The sequence below is a fragment of the Trachypithecus francoisi genome, unplaced genomic scaffold, assembly GCF_009764315.1.
Source record: "Trachypithecus francoisi isolate TF-2019V2 unplaced genomic scaffold, Tfra_2.0 Contig01474, whole genome shotgun sequence".
Lineage (NCBI taxonomy): Eukaryota > Metazoa > Chordata > Mammalia > Primates > Cercopithecidae > Trachypithecus > Trachypithecus francoisi.
Window position 1 is genome coordinate 9,088,274 of NW_022681435.1, and position 22,221 is coordinate 9,110,494.

General features: G+C 42.3%; 1 protein-coding gene across 1 annotated transcript in view; it reads right to left on the bottom strand.

Moving 5' to 3' along the window:
• Positions 1–10,358: 10,358 nt before the first annotated feature.
• The window catches only part of BCL2 (BCL2 apoptosis regulator), a 200,071-nt gene continuing 188,208 nt past the window's right edge, over positions 10,359–22,221 (bottom strand). The window contains exon 3 of the mRNA XM_033239227.1: positions 10,359–15,762. Coding sequence (XP_033095118.1) covers positions 15,628–15,762 — 135 coding nt within the window. The 3' untranslated portion in view covers positions 10,359–15,627. The remainder of the gene's footprint in view (positions 15,763–22,221) is intronic.

Below are 22,221 nucleotides of genomic sequence, written 5' to 3' on the forward strand. Positions count from 1 at the left end.
AGAAGTAATTAGTAAAGACAAATGGGAAAAGTCCAAAATTAGAATTTTGTTTTTAAATAACACTTGGGAGAGAACAAATTAGGAATGAAGACAACATATTTCCCCATTTCCCAGCACACAGATCTCATTTTAAAGAAAACAATGAGGACGTAAGTTTTAAGTGGTGTCATAGGGAATGTTATAAGCTAATGTTACTAATCTAAAAACTATTACTGCAAGGAAATATCCAGGTGGTTATGGGGCAAAGATACTGCAGGAACTCTCTGCAGACATCTCAAATTGTTGGTCTTTGAAAAAAAGGTCCACATGTGATGCTCTCTGCAGTGTCATTGTCAAGATCATAACTAAGTTTATTGCAAGCCATTATCAAGATGCATTCTTATGTTGTGTACCTGGCTCCAAGGACCACAGTTGATTATTATCTTGAGGGGTCGTTTATTATTCCCTCTCTTTCTTTGTAAATAAAAATGACAAGCCAAAGCTTGGTAGTGGCTGAGAAAATTGTTGACATGTAATTACAGGAATTTGATCCTTTGGTTCAGTTTCTTACTTTGAATCTTTACACTGTCTGCGTAGCTATTGTGGATTTATTATTTTCTGTAGCTGAATAGAAAATAATGTTTTTATGGTTTTGCATAATACATCATATTGTTTTCCATTCTATGCGGCATGAAAACTCTTTCACATTCATCTTTGATCTCCCTGACTCCACCATCCCATGAGGCTGGTAGAATATGGTGGGACAAGTGTCGCAACCCATTGAACTGTTGAGGATCAAAGATGCAAAGAGGCCACATGCTTTGCCCAAAGTTGTACACTCAGCAAGCCAGAATTTGAACCCTGACCTGATATCAAGAGTTTACTCCCTGTCAAGAGGACTTGCAGTCCTTCCACTGGACACATTTTAGATTTAGTTTCCCCTTTGAACTGATAACAACTGTTTCAAAAGTAAGAAGTTTTCTGGATTAAGCTTGAAAAAGGAGAGTTGAGGGAGCTGGAGAAGATGTTTTCCTGTTTTACTAACTTAATTAGCAAGGATGGGGTGAGGTAGGGAGCAGCGGGGGCCTGAAGAGGAAGGCGTTTTGCAGACACATCACTTGTGCATGAGATGTCAAATATCTGTACACAGGGTCTGTTCCGGTGCTATGGTCCAGCATGGTGGCCACCAGCCACATGTGGCTCATGAGCGCTTGAAATGTGGCTCACTCACTCTGAGATGTGCGGCCACTGTCACATTCCATATTGACTTCAAAGCCTTAGTATGAAAAAAACCAAACAAACAGCCTATTGTGGTGTTATGATAGGGACTGGTTTTCCTCCATGGTTCCTGGCTTATGACTTCCATAGCCCTTGTTACAGTATTTTGTTATGATGTTGGGTATGTTAAATCTGACATACTTCTGCCCCCTGTCACCTGCCCCAGGGCAGGACTCTACTGCTTTCCTGATTGAGGTTTTGTTTTGTTTTGTTTTGTTTTTCACAAGCTTAATTCACTTTATTTTTCTTGTACAGAAACCCTATGTTGTAGCCACAGCTGGAGCCTGGGTCCACTGCAAGGAGACTCTGTGCAGCTGATTGAGGTTCTTAAGACCTTCCCATGAGTCGTTCCTACCCTGTGCCCTGGGGAAAGGAATGCTGACGTCATGAAGCTTCCATAAAAACCCAGTGGACAGGGTTCAAGGAGCCTCCAAACAGCTGAACATGCTGAGGTTGCTGGAGGGTGGCACCGAGGGAGGGCGTAGAAGCTCCACACCCTGTCCCCCATCCCTCAGCCCGTGTGTCTCTGTATCCTTTGCAGTATCTTTTACAATAAACCAGTAAACATAAGTAAGTATTTCCCTGAGCTCTGTGAGCTGCTCCAGCAAATTCACAGAAGCCAAAGAGGGGGCTCTGGGGACCCCAACTTGAAGCTTGTTGGTCAGCAGTTCCGAAGGCCTGGACTTCCGACTGCTGTGGTCGGGGGCAGTCTTGGGGACTGAGCCCTCAACCTATGGGATCTGACACTGTCTCCGGGTAGAGAGTGTTGGAACTGAATCACAGGACACCAAGCCAGTGTTCCCTGCTTGGTGTGTGGGGAAAAAATCCCCATACATTTGGTCACAGAAGTCTTCTGTGTTGATGATTGTTGCGGTATGACAGTAGAGGAAAGACACTGTTTGAGAGTTTTCCCTACATGTCTATGTCAAAATTTTTATATGTTAACATGATAAATTGGGTTAAATAAAATATATTTAACAAATAATTTCATGGGGTTATTGAAAAATTTTTTAAATGTGGCTACTAACAAGTTAAAAATTACATACACTGGCCAGGTACAGTGGCTCATGCCTGTAATTCTAGCACTTTGGGAGGCTGAGGCAGACAGATTGCCTGAGTTCAGGGGTTCAAGACCACCTGGGTAACATGGTGAAACCCTGTCTCTACTAAATATACAAAAACTACCCCAGCATGGTGGCAGGCACCTGTAGTCCCAGCTACTTGGGAGGCTAAGGCAGGAGAATTGCTTGATCCCAGGAGGCAGAGGTTGCAGTGAGCCGAGATCATGCCACTGCACACCAGCCTGGGTGGCAGAGAAAGACTCCGTCTGAAAAAAAAGAAAATTACATATGTGGCTCACATCTGTTGCTCACCTTTAATTTCTGCTGTGTAGTGCTGTTTCAGAGGTTTACCCTTTGTATGTGACAGTCACTTGGTAGGTGAGGGTGAGGCCAGGAGTCCAGCTATGGCTCAAATAGGACAGAGACACTTGCAGTAGAGGGCGGAAAGAAAGACCGCTCGTCCACCCTGCTTTCCCCTGGGAATGGGGTTCTCGTTATGCAAGAACATTAAAGAAGAGGCAAGAACTCCATGTGGCAATTTCAGTGGAGGCATATTCACTTCTGAAACCTAGTTTCTTTCCTAAACTCCACCCAAGGCAAAATGGATTATTGCTTCCTGGAAATCGAACCAGGGGACTTTAAAGTGTTTCATATTAAAAACAGAAAAGCCAAGAAGGAGAAAAATAATTACATTTCTAAAAGCTCTTAGAACAAATGCTTGCTTGTGAGAAATAACTTTTCTATAAATATTTTATTCCTCTTTTTTTCCCTTTTGTCCTCCAGCTGAGAGGTTCCACATGGATATAGGAGATGATGTTCCCCTTGGGAGAGAGGATCAAAGCCCCCCTGGGCTGCTTGCTGCTGAGTTTTTATTCAGAATAATCTTTGTGACTTCTACCCCAACCCGCCTGCAGGGCTCTGTGATGACGTGAGCTCAAAACTGTGGAAAAACAAAGAATATGGAGAAAAATCCATTGCTCCTTAGCATCCAAACTGGTGTTCCAAACACAAAGATCCAAGGCTTGGCTGGAGAAAGAGAGAGGGAGGGGGAGAGAGAGACAGACAGACAGAGAGAGAGAGAGAGAGAGAGAGAGAAATGTTTATGGTTTACCCATGGGAACCCGGACTGGGTCTTAATAATTTATAAAGCCTGGATCCCAGCTCACACCGACCCTCTGCATGAAGCTCAACATGTATTTGGCAAATGGCTGGATCCATTCATCAACCCACAAAATGAGCACTGCATGAGCTGAGGTGCCCACAGTGTTGAACCTGGAAACCTGAGGAAATGATGATACCAGCAAAAGGAAGGGGAATCTGAGGAAGGACCTAGTCTTGGGAGTAGATTGTAAATTTGATTTGGCCCATGGTTGGCCTTAGATAATACGATAGTCAAGATCCAGTGTCCATGGACAGCAGGTGGCTGAAAAAGAGGACTTAATGTTGACTGTGATGATCAGCAGCATAGGGTCCGTTCTCACCTAGGGAAACATGATTATATTTGGTGTTTTAAAGAGATGTTGCTATGTGAGATATGTCCAAATGGAGGAACTAGGATGGTGTAGGGCTGAGACTGTGGCTGGAACATTTGGCTTCATAGAGCAATGCCTATAAGGATATATTTTGCTGTCATTGCATTTGGTGGCCTCACATGTAACAGTAGTAGACTTGTCCTGTGTCACTGCTGATGGATAATTCTCCATGGATCTCTCATGTTTCTGTCCATGTTGTAAGTAAGGCACCGACTGCTCTGTTCTGGACTCTTTTCAAAAATACATATATAGCAAACAGCCTTGGAACACAGAGACAATGCCTCCTTCCAGAACAAAGGGCAGACATGCTTACTGCCCAATACAGAAGATTCAAGCTCCCTAAATTCACACTTCTCCTATATTATGACTCATTGTTTCTGTCTTATTCATATTTTCCTGAGAGAATTGGGGCTTAGGGACCCCACTTAAAAATGCTGATAACTCTGGCAACGGCAGTTACTGTGAGTAATCTGACCCGAGGAGCGTTATGTTTTCAACCAGCATCCATAAAATTGTGGCAGACCAACTTGTTCACTTGCAAGTGGGGAAAAGCTCAGGCCTTTCAGAGTTTTTGACAGTCACCCTCTGAGATTCTTATTGTGGGGTCCATGGAGGAGCCATAGGAGACTCTGAAAGGAGTCTGTAATTAAAGTCAAGTCACCTGCTATAGGCAGTGAGAGAAAAGAACAGGGCCTGATTGCTTTGGGCTGTGGCTTTGATTGTGGATGTGGGCTCAGATAGCTGTGATTCAGGATACAGACAGACAGACAGACAGAAAAAAAACTAATGACAAGTATGGTAAGGTGGGCAATGAGCTGCCGTTTTTTAATGCAAAATAACAAAAAGGAATTTTTGCATATGTTTGCAACAAAAAGAATACAAATAGGCACAGATATTTACAGAAGATATAGAGAAAGAAGAAGCCTCAGCTCTTTCTTTTGCCTTTATTCAGCAAATTATGAAGTGCAAAAAGATAAAAAGAAGACATTATAGTCTGTGTTTGATGGAGAGCTATTCGGAGAGCAGCACAGGGCTCTATTTTTGGCCTTGACCTGTTTTGTAATTTTATCAAAGACGTAGACAAGGGTGTAGAAGGCTGTCTTATCAGATCTGTAGATGACACAAATTTGGAGGGCTAATGAGATAGAGGTAAGAATCGAGACTCAGAATGTTCACCTGGCTTGGCATGCAGGGCAGAGACCAAGAAAATGAAATTTTACAGAGGTGTTAAGACTTGAGTTTGTGCTAAAAGAAATCAATTGTGTAAGTTTTCACAGGCATCCTAGTGGTTCATGAAAAAAAAAAAAGAGCTGGGGTTAATGTCAATCTCAGCGTAACAGACAACAATACAGAACACTGGCTAAAACATGAATGTGGCCCTGATCTGTATCACTAAGATGTGGCTTCCAGACCAGGAAGGGAGTAGTCCCAAAGCACTTGGACAGGACAGTTGCTGACCAGGGAATTGTATTCACTTGGTGTCATCTTCAACATCTAAAGGGATGTTGAAAAATTAAGTGCATTCAAATGGGGGCAAGTAGGATGATGCTGGCTTGTAAATGGCTGGGACATTCAGCATGAAGGAGCAAAACCCATTGGGAGATATTTGACTGTCTTTGCATTTGCTGTTTTGACAGCTTCAGGTGTTTGTGAACCACCTGTTGAAGACAGTGGCATCACAAAATAGAAAGAAGCTGGATTCCTGAGTCACTTCTGGATGAGAGGTGCTCAGGAAGAGTTTCCCAACCCACATTAGATTATGGCATGAGCATACATCTCTTTGTTGAGATACTTATATTTGGAGGTTTATTTGTTATTACAGCCTAATTTAGCCTACCTTAACTAATGTATCTCTCTTAGCCTCACTTTCTACATTGGTACAATGAGGATAATAACATCTACTTCATGAGATTCCTGTGAGATTCAAATAAGATGATGACACAATAATCATAATAGAAGGCTTCCTAATTCCTTAGACATCCTTCTCGTTTTAAATTTTTATTTATTTATTTATTTATTTATTTATTTTTGTAGAGATAGGGTCTAACTATGTTGCCCAGACTGGTCTCAAGCTCCTGAGCTCAACTCATCCTCCCTCCTTGGCCCCCCAAAGTGCTGGGGTTACAGGCATGAGCCACCACACCCAGCCCTCTTTTTGTGCTGGTTCCTTTGTGAAAGTTCTGCTGTTGGAAGTGCTCCGGGACCCTACCCTCACCTGTTCTCTCCTTCCGCAGGAAATGTCACGCAAATTCATGTCTGTATACTATCCATATGCTGATGACTGATCGAAGTTCTGTATCGAGATTGAGACCCCTACTATCTATTCAAGAGGAGATGCTGAATATTCACTTAGACGTGAGTTTAGCACTCAGGAGAGATACAGGACAGAGTTATCAACTGACAAGAGTTTTCTCTTGATTCTCCTCCACCAGATCTGATCCTCACTCACCTCACTTTCTCAATCCTTTTCTAATTCAATAAATGACACCACTATCCACTCAGTTGTTTAGGCAAAAAACCCAGCAGTCATCCTTGAACTCACCAGGGCAGATGGACCATGCTTTTCCAAGGAAGGTCCCCCGAGAGTGCTGTTAGGAGCCAAAGAGACATATGTGGGAAAGTAGAGAAGCTAATCAACTTTAAACATTAAAAAATAGCACCTAAAATTAAAAGGGGGGAGAGGGGTAAAAAAATGTAAATTTGTGGAGTAAAAGAAGCAATGTCAAATTTCTGTTACAAGAAAACCTGTTTCTGGGTTTTCCATGTAGATGGTATTTGAGTGTTAAATCATTGTGGGACTTAGATTCCCATTGTATACATTTAGTTTGTACACATTTGCATACCGTTGAATAGTTTCTTGTGTATGTATCTCTTCCAGAAAGAATTGCTGCATGGCCAAATTGGCCCAGAAATGGTCCTCTCTGGCAAATCCTCCATTCTCAGGATGAGGTTGCCGGGGACCGGAGACGCAGTCCTCCACTTGGTGGCAGTGTGTGGTGGAACACCAAAAAGGGTCACTAAATCCATTGCCTTCTCTCCTTTTCCAGTAAACGTGGGATTGTAGAGGGTTTTGAGGGTAGAGTCCTGGAGCACTTAAACAGCAGAACTTTCACAAAGGAAAGTTCTGGGCTTTCCTTTGGGCTTGTGGGCTGAGCGCAGTGGCTCATGCCTATGTTGATAGGAATCGCAACCAGATTTGTTTTATATCCCTTAAAAAATGTATACAATGGACACTAAGTACCACAATGGTTTGATAGCTGAAAACCATCTACATAAAACATACAAGTTCTTTTTTAACACTTGGAAATTTGGCACTTTCACTTCTCAAATTCACATTTTCACCCCCATTTTATCCCAGATGAGATTTCTTAAAGTTAACATTTAAAATGGATTAGCTTTTCATACTTTTCTACAGCAAAGATTAAGCCTATGCATTTAAATGCATTTTAGTGACCTTAAGGCTTTACTTTTTGTTCCCAGATTAATTATTACAATTATTATTCTTATCCAATTACTTGTTTCCTTGGTGCTGACAGAAAGATTAATTTAAATAAAATACCCTGCCGGGTAGTATCTGCTTTTCAGTTTCCAGTGAAGTCCAGAGGAGTGCCTGAAGGGGCTTCCAGGAAGGGGTCTTCTGATGAATCAGCCGATGTGCCACCCCAACTTGACAGAAGGCCCCCTTGTCAGCAGTTTGAAAGCTATATACCATGCTTGCACATGTGTGATGATTCATTTTTAAAATTTAAATGTCAATAGTTGCTAAGGATATAATTTCCAAAGTACTGTTTAATAGTATAAGAAAGAAAATTGTTCCCAAACCGTCTGTGGCAGAACTTTTTCGCATGATGTCATTTGTAACCCCTTCCATGAAGTAATTATGATTCCTGATAAAATGCTTGGGTAATTTCCGGATAGACTGTAATGGGATTAAGAACTGCTGAGAAGTCAGGGTCTCCACTCAGCTATCTTAAACCATGTCAACCAGTCTTGAGCTGTTCTTCTGTTGTGGTGCCATTTATTTTTTTTCTGTTTGTGTCTCTTCCAAAAAAGAATCACTGAATTGGCTGGCTTGCTGGGAGCCTCTTCTTTTGAGGCCAGTCTGAAATAGAATTCTGACACATGCTAATAACAAGTTTGTCTGACAAGTTATTTTAAGAATTCACATTTTAAAAATAAATTTGTTACATCATTTTAAAATGATGCCCATTAGAATTGAAATACCATAGTGGCATGATACTCAATACCCTACATGAAAAATATAGGAGTTACTTTTTGACACTTGGACATTTTACATTTCTTTATCTTCTCCTCAAATTCATAAGTCTGCCTCTCATTTTATCCTAATATAATATTTCTTACAACTAAATTTACAACTTACAATTTCTTAAAATTGATTTACCTCGGAATCTTCTATAGCAAATCTATAAATTTTTGTGACCATAAGGCTTTTTGTGTTCCTGAGTTGAGTATACAGTTACCATTACCCAACTCATAAAAATGCACAAATATATTACACTTTTGACAAATAATTATTAAGTATAAAATTTAAATTTTATTGAAAATAAACCTCTTAAAAGAGATGGGACTAGTTTATTCCCTCTCTCCTCCATCCCCAGAAAGACACATACCCATAAATAAAAACTACATAATGCTAGAAAGGGAGTCTATTCTTGTTTTATATCTTTATGGATATAAGCTCTGAGGAGGGCTGTTCATATAACAACTACATGAGACTGGAAACAGTTTTGTTATAGTGACGTTATTCAACTCTTTGAATTTCTGGTATATTCAAAAATCACATTTAAAAAAATCTATCAGCTGTCTTCACTAGAAACTCTTTCAACTTTGTTAAAAGTAAAGAATTGGAAAACCAGTTTCCAAAAGGATTTGCTCCCCAGTCATTACAGTCCAATATAGTCCCAGGATTTCAAATAATGCCTTTTGGTAACCCAAGAATTCTAACACTCCAGGGCCATGCCCAGTGGTGTGTAGGTAAATTTACTCTCTTGGGAAAAAAGAAAAAGGCAAAGAAAGCCCTGCTTTATAGCTTTTTTTCATTTACATGGTGTAAAGGCTTCCACCACACACCAATTTCTTTTTTTCTTTCTTTCTTTTTTTTTTTTTTTTTTGAGTCCGAGTCTTGCTCTGTCACCCAGGCTGGAGTGCAATGGCGCGAACTTGGCTCACTACAATCTCTGCCTCCCGGGTTCAAGCAATTCTGCCTCAGTCTCCCGAGTAGCTGGGATTACAGGCGCCCACCATCACACCCTGCTAATTTTTGTATTTTTAGTAGAGACAGGGTTTCACCACGTTGGCCAGGCTGGTCTCAAACTCTTGGCCTCACGATCTGCCTGCCTTGGCCTCCCAAAGTGCTGGGATTATAGGCATGAGCCACCGCACCCAGCCACCACGGCCAATTTCAAGCCAGTAACCTGACCTCACTGACACACGCTTGGGAAGACAGGCACACAGTCAGCTCTCAGGGCCAGTATGAGGCACTCACTACTGCAGGGCATCACAGTTAGATTCAGACAGAGGGAGGAGTGTGCCCCTCTTCTGAGAAGTGTGACAGATGATTGTGAAAGGGGAGAGTGAGGAGAGCTGGTCTGATCTCAGGGGTGTGCTCACGGAAATCGGTTTATGAAAGAGTACCCATAGGTGTTGAGAACATTGATTCTTCTAAACATCCCATGCTTGGGTACTCCTTGAGAAGGCTGTGCCACCATGGTTCCATGTGCAGCAATTTGGAGGCTACCGATTCAAAGGATGGAGTATGGACCTTGGAGTCAGCCACACCAGGGCTCAAATCCTGCCTCTGTAATTTATGATGATTGAGAACTTGGGCATATTTTTTCAACGTCTTGAGTCTCAGTTATCTCCCACAAAACACAAGAGGCCAATACCTACCTTGCAAGGTTTGTGAGCAAAAGGTAGTATGCATACAGTGTTGTATCCAGCAGGTGCTCAACAGTTGAATGTTACTATCAGAGTCCTTTTAACTGAGTCCAATTGATGAGACTTGAAGGGTTGAGGATTTGGGTATCAGAACCTGAACCCAGGGAGAAACATCAGATCCCTTGCCACTTAGGGTTTACGTGCTCCAAAGCAAGTAGCTGCTTTGGTTCCATCTAAAAATGTTGACTTCAAAATAGAACTTTCAGCTTGTTTCCCTCCTTTTCATACACAATTCATCTTATAAAATGCAGAGACTGGTCTATATGGAAGAACACACTCAACAGCAACAGTAGCTCTCCCAGGGAGTAGAACTCAAGACTGGTCTATCTTAGACCTAACCAGGCAGGTTATTACCAAGAAACAAGAGTCTCCTTCTAAGGTGGTTTCGCCTGTAAGGCAATCCCTTAGCCAGGTCCCTTAGGGCTTCATTAGAGTGGGGTCCTGGTGATTTTACTGGCTTGTTAAGAAGGCTTTTCAAAGCCTTGTGTAATGATGATGAATGGCAGGGCGAAATCATGTTAACACATTATAAACAATTCCAGGGCACAACCAGTATCTCACACTGTACTTTATTTTTCTTCACAATATTAACTAGACAGACAAGAAAAGTTTAATGGCAATGTGACTTTTTCCAACAACACAAACAAAGTGCCATTATAGCTAATGGTGGCCAACTGGAGACTTACTTTACCTTAACCGTGTAAAGCATCCTTACCATATATTTTTGTGTGTACAGTGTTGCAGGAAATCAGCCACCCCTTTAAAGTATCAATCTTAAAAAGAGCCATGGAAGGTAAAAGTATGAAAATCTTGATAACAAAGGTTTTCAATACAAAAACACTTATTGTATACTTACTTTTATTTAAAACAAAAAGAACCCCAGTAACTCAAAACAAAAGCAAACCTTGGTTGAAAATGTAAGAAGGTATAATAAACAAAACCACCAAAAGAAAGCTTCCCCAAAAGAAATGCAATCCACTATCACTCTTGCAAATTCTACCTTGGAGGGAAAAACTTAATGAAATGAGCTATCTGGAGGGCCCACGGCAGATTTTCCAAAAGGTGTAGGTGCATGGAATTACTCAGTGTCTATACTACAGTCCTATTTATTAATAGTCTCAGAATTTTTTTGGTTAAGCGAGCCTTTCCATCCTCCACCAGTGTTCCTGTCTTCCGTGCTGAGCTTGGTATGCAGAATAACCTTGTCGATAAGATGTTGGCTTGAAGTTATTTTTCTCGGTCAGTCCAGATGAACCGGTACAGTACCATTCATGCTCCATCTGGTTTTCTTTGCATCCAGTGAGATGCATATTTCATGGTTGTCCAAGGTCATGGTTGTCCAAAGACATGGAACAGAATGATTCACTGGGTAAGACTAAAGGGCTTGTATTATCTCTTTCCAATTCAGTTTCACATTGCTTAATTTTATTAAAATTTTTTTTCTGTATTGTACATAATAAACATTTAGAAACAGATGTCCCTACCAACCAGAAGGTTGTCATTAAATATCCTGTTAGTTAAAACTGCACATTTATTGTTTAAATACCCATTAGACATATCCAGCTTGAAATTTATACCATTGCACTGCCAAATGGAGCTGCACTTTGAGCCGTGCTGATGTCTCTGGAATCTAAATGTCGTACCACAAACTTCAAAATGTTTCTCATTTGTCACATAAGGTTCTTCACAGAGGCATCACATCGACCCCAATACAGGTCCTTCATGCCCCTAGTTCTGGTTATTCTGAAAACTTCCAACTCCCTGATCCAAACTTGGGAATGTTTTACTCATTTAAAAATTCTTCCTCCTTCCCACCCTTCCAACAAATGTCCTTTGTCCCATAATAATTAAAAAAAAAAATCCCTGAAAGATCCAAATTGAATAACAATAAAGATCTGATTGGAACCTTCATAAGCTTGACAATGTAGAATTGTATTTCTTAAAAAGTGTGTAACCACATTTGTCTGGGCTGCAAAAGACACCACAGAATAAGATCAGAATAGAATTTCAACTGACTCCCTAATTTCCTTAGAATGGCTTGTATTTCAAGCCTTTCCTGTTTTTCTCTGATAGACTAGGTATACATTACTAACTATAAGTGATAAGAACGTCTAAAAACAGCCACTGCCTTAAAAGTACAATTGGAATGAGAGTTTAAGTTCACATTTATAAATTATTTGTTTTAGGGTAAGTTTAATTACAAATAGACACTATTTGCAATTCTGTTCACTCAATAGATCCTGGAGGTGAAAGCTAGACATGTGTTGGAACTGTCCTAGTTACTTACATTTAATCTTGATTATTATAACTCCTCTCGATTTATAATCACTTCCTAATTTTTCCCAGTGGGCCAGAGCTACATCTTTAGATGATAAGCATTTACTAATAAAACAAAGATCACATATAAATGGAAGGCCACATCTGAACACAGAGAGGTAAGTGAGCTGTGGAGAGAATGTTGGCTTCTTGTTTGAACTAAATCAAGGTACTTCCTTAATTCTGTGACTTTAATCCAAATCTTAAGCCTGCCAGAATCTTCTGCCCCTGCAAAATCTTCAGAGACGACCCGATGGCCATAGACCCTGTCAGCTGTCGTTCCGGCCTCTCTTTCGGAGTATTTGTGCAACGAGGGACTGGGAGGGCCGGGAAGGTTCTTGGATGTTCTTCTCCTTTTGGGGCTTTTTTTAGAGCCCTTGACCCCAATTTGGAAAGTGCGTATATTCTATTTAACTCTGACCTGGGCCAGTGTAAAGAGGAGTACAGAAAGAGGACTGCTTTTTCATTCATAAAGAGCAGTTAAGATGCAGATGTGAATCCCTCTTCAGCACAAAATAGGGATGGTTTTCTGTTGCCCGACTGCAAAATAATTAGATATAATGAAAAAAAAAAAAGGAGAAAAAAATGACTAATTGAGGCTTTTATATACATTCATTGCTTCTAACATGTTTTTAACAATAAGGAAAATGCAACATCAACTACTCTTAGAGCAAGTGCAGCCACAATACTGTACAGTTCTGGGGCCAAGCGGCTGGGTACATTTACTGTTAAACCAGGTAACAAAACTCCACAGCAAAAGGCAGACAGCCAGCAATTAGCCCCCATGACCTCTTAATATATATACATTTTTCAAATACTCTGTGAATCCCATTTGAACAACAATAAAAGACAAAACAGGCTTTATATTAAAAACGTCCATATTCTTCATTGTTACTTCTAAAGCAGCTTGGAGGATCTTACCACGTGGAGCATACTGCAAACTGACTCCATTAAAATGATTTTGGCAGGATAGCAGCACAGGATTGGATATTCCATATTCATCACTTTGACAATGTAAACCTTTCATAAAATAATATTTTGCTTAAAAATTAGAATCATTCAAAGGTCTGATCATTCTGTTCCCTGAGGCCCGCCGGGGAGGTCTGGCTTCATACCACAGGTTTCCTGCTTTCTTGGTGGAGCGTAAGCACCACTGCATTTCAGGAAGACCCTGAAGGACAGCCACGAGAAAGCCCCCGCAGAAGGAGGGCAGGAGGGCTCTGGGTGGGTCTGTGTTGAAACAGGCCACGTAAAGCAACTCTCTAAAGGTCAAACCACCATAGATTTTAATCCGCTGGTCATTCCCCATCTGGATTTTTAACTGAATGAATCTCAGGGGTTTAACCAAACATGCATGTAATCCTGAATAACATGAATTAAATGCGGAATTGCCCAGGGATGAATAAACCTTCAAGAAACAAGGTCAAAGGGACAACAGATATATCTGTCACAATAAACAATTCTGTTGACGTGGAAATGCACATGACTTGGTTGAAACAATGCTCCTCAGTGGCCAGTGACATCCAGGTTTTTCTTAGGTAGCTGAGACTCAGGGCTTATCTCACCTTCTCAGAAATGCTTTTGAAGAATCAAGAGACAAAAATCTCAAACAGCAAATGATCACTTTTGCTCACAAATAGTGTATAGGCCATAACTAAATACAATTAAAAAAAAAAAAAACGCTGAGATGCATGTATTTTTTTAAAGCAGCTTTCGAAATATCAACCACAGCATTAAACATTGAACAGAGTACATTCCAAAGTTAATACAGATAGATGGTATATAATGCAATAATGCCACAGAGTTATTCCATCAATGCCTCAAAGCTGATTCTAAACTGGAAGAAAAAAACAAAACAAACACTTTCTAGTTTATTTGCTGAAGATGTCACTTCTTTTGTTACTTCTTTATAGTTTCCCACCATTGATTGCTTTTAAGTGCCCCAGGATGTACAGATAATCCCCATATTCCACACCTGGAACTTTTTTTTTTCTGTCAGGTTTTCAAATAAAACCAAACTACAGTGACAAGATAATGTTTTACATGTAATTCCATAGACATAGGTCAATTAATCCATGACACCTTACTTCAATGCTTCCTTTAGGATTTAAGACCCTCTCCAAAGTCATTTAAAGCCTTGCTTTAAACTGCACAGGTGGGCCACGGCCACACAGCCAACGTGCCATGTGCTATGGCCAAAATGGGCCATGGCCGTTGCCTCTCCTCACGTTCCCAGGCTTCACCGTGTCCCTCTGCTAGGAAGGGCCCAGGGCCTCTGTTCCTTCTCTCTACAGTGATACATGTCTTATGAAGGGTTGTGGCTCTCATGCTCCACACGAAAATGGGCCTATCTGGAGGGCCCCAGGGTGACAGGCCCAGCCGTGCCTCTCTATCGCTCTTTCTTGACAGTGGAATTCCGAGCTCCATCAGCTTCCAGACATTCGGAGACGGCACTGCCCTGTTGATCATCCCTGGAGGAGGCCAGTGAGGGCCCAGGCTCAGTTTCAGGACCAGGCCTCCAAGCTGGGATGCAGGCAGGTTCTGCGGACTTCGGTCTCCTAAAAGCAGGCACTTGTGGCGGCCTGATGCTCTGGGTAACTCTAGCCTTCCTGATGCCGAAGTCACCGAAATGTTTACTTCCTCAAGTTCCAGAGGATTATGTTCCTACTCAGACAGAGCCAGTATTGGGATTTGGGGGGTGCGTATCCAAAATATATGAATATACACAATCAGGGCTTAAGGTACTGGATGATACTGTATAAATTGCTAAAATGCTTCTCGGCACAATTGGTAGCTTAAAAAAATACTTTCCTATGATTTAAGGGCATTTTTCCCATCGCTGTCCTTCGGTGTGGAAATCTCAGTGGGTACCAGGTCCATCTGAAGTTCCCAAATCTTTTCCTCCCACCAGGTATGCGTCATGTGAGTCATATGCAAAGAGTCTCTTCTTCAGACCAGGGAGGCATGGACTTCCCTCCAGGAACCCTCCCTCTGTTAATATCACAGCCCCCAGGGCAAAGAAATACAAGTGAATGAGCACCTTCTTCCCAGCCTCCAGCAGCCAGAAAGCCAGCTTCCCCAATGATCAGGTCCTTTTTCCATACATCTGCTCTTCAAATGGTGAGTTAGTCCAGCCAACAACACAGAAAGCGAATCTGTGTTGACAGGCACAGCACATCCAGGTGGAGCCGCACGAAGCGGTGCTTGGCAATTAGTGGTCGGATTTCCAAAGACAGGAGTTTTGATGGGACTGTCTTAAATAAATAAATCTTTTTTTCTTAATAATGTAAAAAATAAACGATATTTCCCTTTGGCAGTAAATAGCTGATTCGACATTTTGCCTGACAATTGTGTGTGTGTGTGTCTGTGTGTATGTTTATATGTGTGTTATTTTTTCTTAAACAGCCCGCAGCTTTGTTTCATGGTACATCATTGACAATGCATATCATTTCTACTGCTTTAGTGAACCTTTTGCATATTTGTTTGGGGCAGGCATGTTGACTTCACTTGTGGCCCAGATAGGCACCCAGGGTGATGCAAGCTCCCACCAGGGCCAAACTGAGCAGAGTCTTCAGAGACAGCCAGGAGAAATCAAACAGAGGCCGCATGCTGGGGCCGTACAGTTCCACAAAGGCATCCTGCAGTTGGGGTAGAGAAGGAAAGAAAAAGAAAGAGTATTAGAAAGAGAGCAGAGAATGCCACCCCACAGAGAAAGAGGTATCCTGCCACGGCAGCCTGGGCACCTTCAGCAGGGCGAGAGGGGAAAAGGCAAACGCTCTTTGGAGGCCATGATTCTGAAACCACTGTTTTCATTAATTCAAGATATATTTATTGAGAACCTATTTACATGCCAGGCATCTTAGAGATACAGCAGTGCATAAAATAGACTAAAAGTTCCTACTTCACGAAGCTTCCATCTAGTGGAACAGTATAGACAGCAATCAATATAATTTATCACATGGTGTAGGAGAGAGTGCTAAGGGCTGAGGAGAAAAACAGCAGAGGCAGTTAGAAAATATTAGAGGTTCTGCAGTTTTAGCTAGCATGCCCATCCACAAAAGTAATAAAATGTAGCAATGATGATGACTGTCACACTCCTTGATTGAGTGTTGACATCTTATCAAATGTCTGACATGCATTATTTTAGTCTTCATACCAAACTTTTTTTTTTTCTTTAAGAGCTAGAGTCTTGCTCTGTTGCCCACGCTGCAGTGCAGTGGTGCAATCATGACCCACGGCAGTCTCGAACTGTTGGGCTCAAGAGTGATCCTCCTGCCTCTGCCTCCTGACTACCTAGGATGACAACGCTTGGCTAATTTTTAAATTTTTTGGTAGAGATGGGGTCTTACTACGCTTCCCAGGCTGGTCTTGAACTCCTGGACTCAAGTGATTCTCCTGCCTCAGCCTCCCAAAGTTCTGGGATTAAAGTTGTGAGCTATCTCATCCAAGCTAATTCTTTGTACCAATGTTACTAAGTTATTTTATTTGTTTCTGTCTGAAGATGAAAAAGCTGAGAATCACAGGGAATAAGAGACTTTTCTAACAAATGGCACAGCCAGGCTTTGAACCCAGATAGAAACCAGCACCCTTCTCTCTGCTGATGCCCTGGTGTGGCTAATGGCAGCTCTGTGAGAGCATCTGGTCGGCCGAGGGCTCAGTCAGTGGAGGGGCCAGGGTGGCCTCGACTGGTGCAGTGCCAGCCTCTAAGGTCAAGGTTCTCCCAGGGAAAGGGAGCCGTCAGAGGGTTTCTCTTGGGGGTGGCTAGACTGAATGACCACACTCAAATTGTGGATCTCACAAGGCATGAGATCAGGGGTGTGTCACTGGACGTGCAGGTCTGAGAGACAAAGAGGGTGTCTCCCTTCCATTCCTATCTTCCATCTCAAGTCAGGTCTGTAGTGTTGTAGCAGAGTCCACCCTCTGGATCAGCTTGGATTGGGCAAATCACTGTTGATCATCTCCTAGATTTGGGGGAGATTATGTTTCACATTTGGGTCCAATGAGTATTTGGACAACTTACCGAATGAATATTTGAATATATACCTCAGTAAATGAATTCTTTTTAGTTCTGATTTATTCAGGTATGAAGAAGAAAACAAGAATAGTTCCACATTATTCCCAACAACGCTGACTCAAAGCACACAATTTTATTACAGGAAACAGTAACATACCATGACCCTGGGCATCGCTGTTGGGAGGGGCTCCAACAGTGCACAGAGGGGTTCCCTTTCTCTGGGGCAAGGGCTGTAGTAGTGGGACCAGGGATTCTCTTTGTCTCCCCCGTGCTGGGCATGGTCTTGGTGCACTGTAGGTGCGTAGTAAATGTTTGTTCACTTAAGTTTTCTGAATACAATCATCAGTTTACATTCTGTCTTTGGCTTAATGCTTTGCCCAAATGCTCATTAATCTGTTTGGAATTACTCCTTCTATATGTAACGGCCTCAGAGAATCCTGAGGTAGTCTTGATGAGGGTCTAAGACATTGTTAGGGGAACTTTCTACATTATTAAATATAGATTTATGCAATTATTTTCATGATATATAATATGTGCCATACTTTTAAAAATTCATTTTTACAGTGTTTAAAACTTTTGCTATTATAAATAATATCATGATACATTTTTGTACACAAATTCTTGTCTATTTGTTCAGTTGCTTTTTTGAAATAAACTCCTAGAAGTGACCTCACTTGACCAGTCATCAGTATTGCTTCCAGAAATCATGAAGGGCTTGCCTTGAGCCATCCTCACTCTTTCATGGGTTGCCCTCCAACCAATGCCACCTTTTACAAAAGGCAGGCAAGGATTCAGGGCGTGGGTCACACTGAGGGTGATCCTGCCCCCCAGGGGACATTTGGCAATGTTTGGAAGCATTTTTAGTGGTCGTGATTTGGGGTGAGGGTGCTACTGGTATCTAGTGGGCAGAGGCCGGGGACGCTGTTCAACAGCCTGCAACGCACAGGGCAGCCCCCCAGTGCTAACAGGGCCGAGGCTGAGAAACCCTAGTTTACAAGATGCTCTGTAATCACAGACCACAGAAGAACAGATGACCCATCCAGTGTGTCAACAACGTTGGTCAAATCAGCACAATCAGCGAGCCCAGACCAGCGACGGCTCACCCAGCAGGCCTTCTGCATCTTTGGAGGTCCTTGGTTAACTTTTACCAGGAGAGGGCGCAAGGACTTTCTTCTTCTTTTTAAATATCTATCGTTAAACATTTCTAAATTTCAGTGTTAGAAAAGAGAGGCAATAGACGTACATAAAATGTGTAGTTAGAGCTCTTAGCACAGAGCTGAGGCACAATCATGATTGTCTGCCAAGATGCGCACCCCTCTCTACAAGCAGGAATCAGTGGGGCAGGAAGGAGTCAGGACTTCTCCGCAAGCCGGAGAAACTCTGCCTCTTCCAGGGAGCAGCCCAAGACGTCACAGACACGGCTGCAAATGTCAACTAGTCTGCCCATCCATGTTTCTCTCTTTGAGGGATGGGTGGGCTGAAACCCCCAACACCATAGCCAAAACACCCCGAATTTCTCAGGGCACTGGCAATAGGTTGTCTGCAATTGGGCCTGACATTGAGAAGGTCAATGGCCGGGCTCTGAAATCCTTTAGTCATCAACAGAGTTTTGTGTGGCAAAATCTGAACCGGACTAAGCCCCTGATCATTTGTCCTCTCTGGACCTGAAACCATCCCGGGAAACCGAAGGATGCAGGGACACACTCCAGCTGGCATTTTCTCCCAGTTGGGCCTGGCACACAGTGCTGGAGAGCAGAAGAAATGCCGTCCCAAATATCCCCACCCCCTCAGAGCTGGAATAATTCCCTCTCACTACCCTCACCCCCACACAAATAACAGTGCTTCTCATGAACCTAACAGGCCGTTTCTGACGTGCATTACACAGAACAATGTCATTTCTAGAGTGAGATGAGCTACGCTAGCAGCTCTTGGCCCAAAGCCTCAGCACAGAGGTGCTGTTGCCATCGCAGGGGGCTAAGAAGGGCATGGGACTCAGAGGAGGAGTCTGGGTGAATCCTGGCTTTGATATTTTATTAGTTTATAACCTTGAGCAGATAACCCAACCCTGAGCCTCATTTACTTCATCCATAGCCGTCAAATTCATTATTGTGAAGATTAACGTAGGTCACTCAAAGCCATTTGTAAGTTGGATACAGAATGTGAGCTCATGGAAGAACAAACACCTTGCTCTTGTCTGTCCTCTTGCAGACCTGCTCCGCACCTACTCAACCTGCCCTTCCCCCAGAGGTTCTGCTGAGCCTGCCATTTTACAGAAGCAATTTCCTGGCTCTCTCTTAGCTTTCAGATCTGAGGATAGTCCGTAATTTCTGTAGGAATTATGAATTAAAATGTACACATCCCGTGTTCTGGTCGAAGATGGGAAGTGATAATACAATGCCTACCTATCTATCCTTCTTTATACATTATTAATCAGATTGTAGGGCTACAGGGCAAGTCATTTAACCCCCTGGAGGTTGGATCTGGCCTCTAAACTTTGCCCTTCTACAATTCCAAAGTGCAAAGGAGACCCTGGGGCTTCAGGACTAAATGTCCTGAAAGCTTCTTTCGTAGAAAGTCTTCTTGCTTTTTCAAACATTCTGATTAGGGCGATTTCCGAAGTCTGTTTGAACAGTCTGTCATTATTTGTTTAAGTATGAAAGCTGTTTTAAATAAACACATGCTCATTTTATGTATTAAAAGCAACAAAGAGGGAAAAAGAAAACCTGGGTCGTCATGTGATTCGGACAAAATCCCAGTCTATATATTTAGGAAGCTCTGTGTCCCTTGCTCATGTCAGGACTGGCAAGGGCTTACCCGACTTCACGGATCACAGGTTCACATGGAAAGGCTCGCACGGGCTCCTCCCATGAGGAGGAAGTGGGCAGGGCCTCAGCTCTGGTGGCTCTGTCCACAATGGCTTCTCCATGAATTTCCAATTCAGAGGCCACAGAGGATCTGAGTTCCACCCAGGGCTGGCCCAAGGGGACAGGATGGCCAAACTCCCAGCCTCAACCTTGCTACAGGGTTGAAACCAGGCCAGGGAGGTGTGGACGGGAACAGATCCGGGTCAAGACTCTAAACCCAGCAAAGCTGTCCTCACTCCTCCGGGCCGTGGAGCACTCCCACCTGGGTGGTAGCCGCCCTCCGACATTTTCCTTTTCCCTTCAGAATCTTCAATAATTTTTTTTTTTTTTTTTTTTTTTGAGATGGAGTCTAGCTCTGTCACTCAGGCTAGAGTGCAGTGGCTCCCAGGCTCAAGCAATTCTTCTGCCTCAGCCTCCCATGTAACTGGGACTATAGGCACCCTCCACTATGCCCAGCTAATTTTTGTATTTTTAGTAGAGAAAGGGTTTCATGTTGGGCAGGCTGGTCTCAAACTCCTGGACTCAAGTGATCCTCCCACCTCCGCCTCCCAAAGTGCTGGGATTACAGGCGTGAGCCACTGCGCCCGGTCCACTTCAAGAAATTTCATGTAAACTTACTTCCAAAGAAAATGAGATTTTTTTTTTTTTTTTAAAGGTCAGATTGTGAAGAATGGAAGAGAATGTTAATTCTAAGTGCTGAAAAGAATGGCACGCAGTTGGGGATATGGGCGGGGGTCCCAAAACAACCCTTATGCCCAGGTAAAGGTAAACATGGAGACCTTTTGAATTCGGTAATGCATATTAAAAGGCTTTAAAAAAGCTTTTGTTAGTAATTTCACTTCCAGTTATTTCTTTTGGAAAAATAATAAAGTGCACAGATTATTTATAATAGCATAAACCTGGAAACAAACGTCTGACAATAGATGACTGACAGCGTGCCCGCCTGATGGAATGCTGTGCAGCATTAGAAGTCATACCCTATAGTTATTGGCAAGAAATTGTGTTCCTAACGTCATACCGAGTAGAGCAGGACAAAATGGTCAGCAAAACATGATTCCACTTCTGTAAAAACCTAACATATACATGTGCGTGTTTACATACAGAAAAAAATAATATAAAGGAAAACGCCAAGATGTTAACAGTCATTATCTCTGAAGGCAGAAGTAGGCATGAGGACATGGCATTTATGAGGCTATTCTGATTTTTTTCCTTAGCTGTCTTTTCTAATTCAATACAAACATGTTTATTACTATTTATGAAATATACTTTAATATATACTACATATAATAATGTTACATTCTAAGTGCTTGCTTAGTCTGAAAAAAATTCCAGACTCCATAATTTGACACACAAAAATGCTGGGAGATGATGCCCTGTGGTGGGGAGACATGGGCTCCCAGGCAGCAGCCATGATCTAGAACCATGCAACAGGCCCCCGGTTAAGTGAGGGCCTCCTTAGACCTTGGCCCAGAAGAACTCTCAAGAATTCTGCCCAGGAGACCAAAGCCTGCAATAAGAGGTTCAGGCCCTGAGCTCAGTGTGTGTTCTTGCCTCTCTATATACTGGGGAAATTTAATATGGCTTGGCTGGCTATAAGCCAATTAGAAATTCAGCTACATTCTACAATCTTTGAGCTATGTATGCAGACGTTATACAACCAAAGAGAATTCTAAGGGAGAAAAGCCATCCCGTCCCCAAAGAGTTTACACTCTAGAGAGAGGTAATGCCTCTATGTGCACATTTGAACTAAACTAAATCAATGGGTGCCGCCATTTTGTATCCTGCAGACTGCAGAGTCTCATCAGCAGTAAGAAGAAAGTAAAAAGAAAATCAGACCGTGCCAATGGGAAATCAAACACAGCTATCAAATGCCTTTGATATTTTCTATTTTTCATGACTTTATACTTTTGTCTCCACGGGGACCTCTGGGGATCTCTTCCCTCACGACAACTTTAAGGTTAGGGAGAAAAAAGGAAAGGGAAAATCACTGTAACAGACTTTGAGCTGGAAGGAACCTCCAAGTATGTTCAGGTTCCCTGAATTGGTTTAATAATGTCTAATAAAGATATTAGCTCTTTTTTTAAATAGGTGAGGTGAGTGAAATTTTGACAGGTAAAGCAAATTCCTTACAGTGTGTATTCATAAGGAAATTCATGGTGGACAGGAGCATGAAGGCTGGGTTTCACTTGCCTCCTGCACTTCACAGGTTAGAACACTGG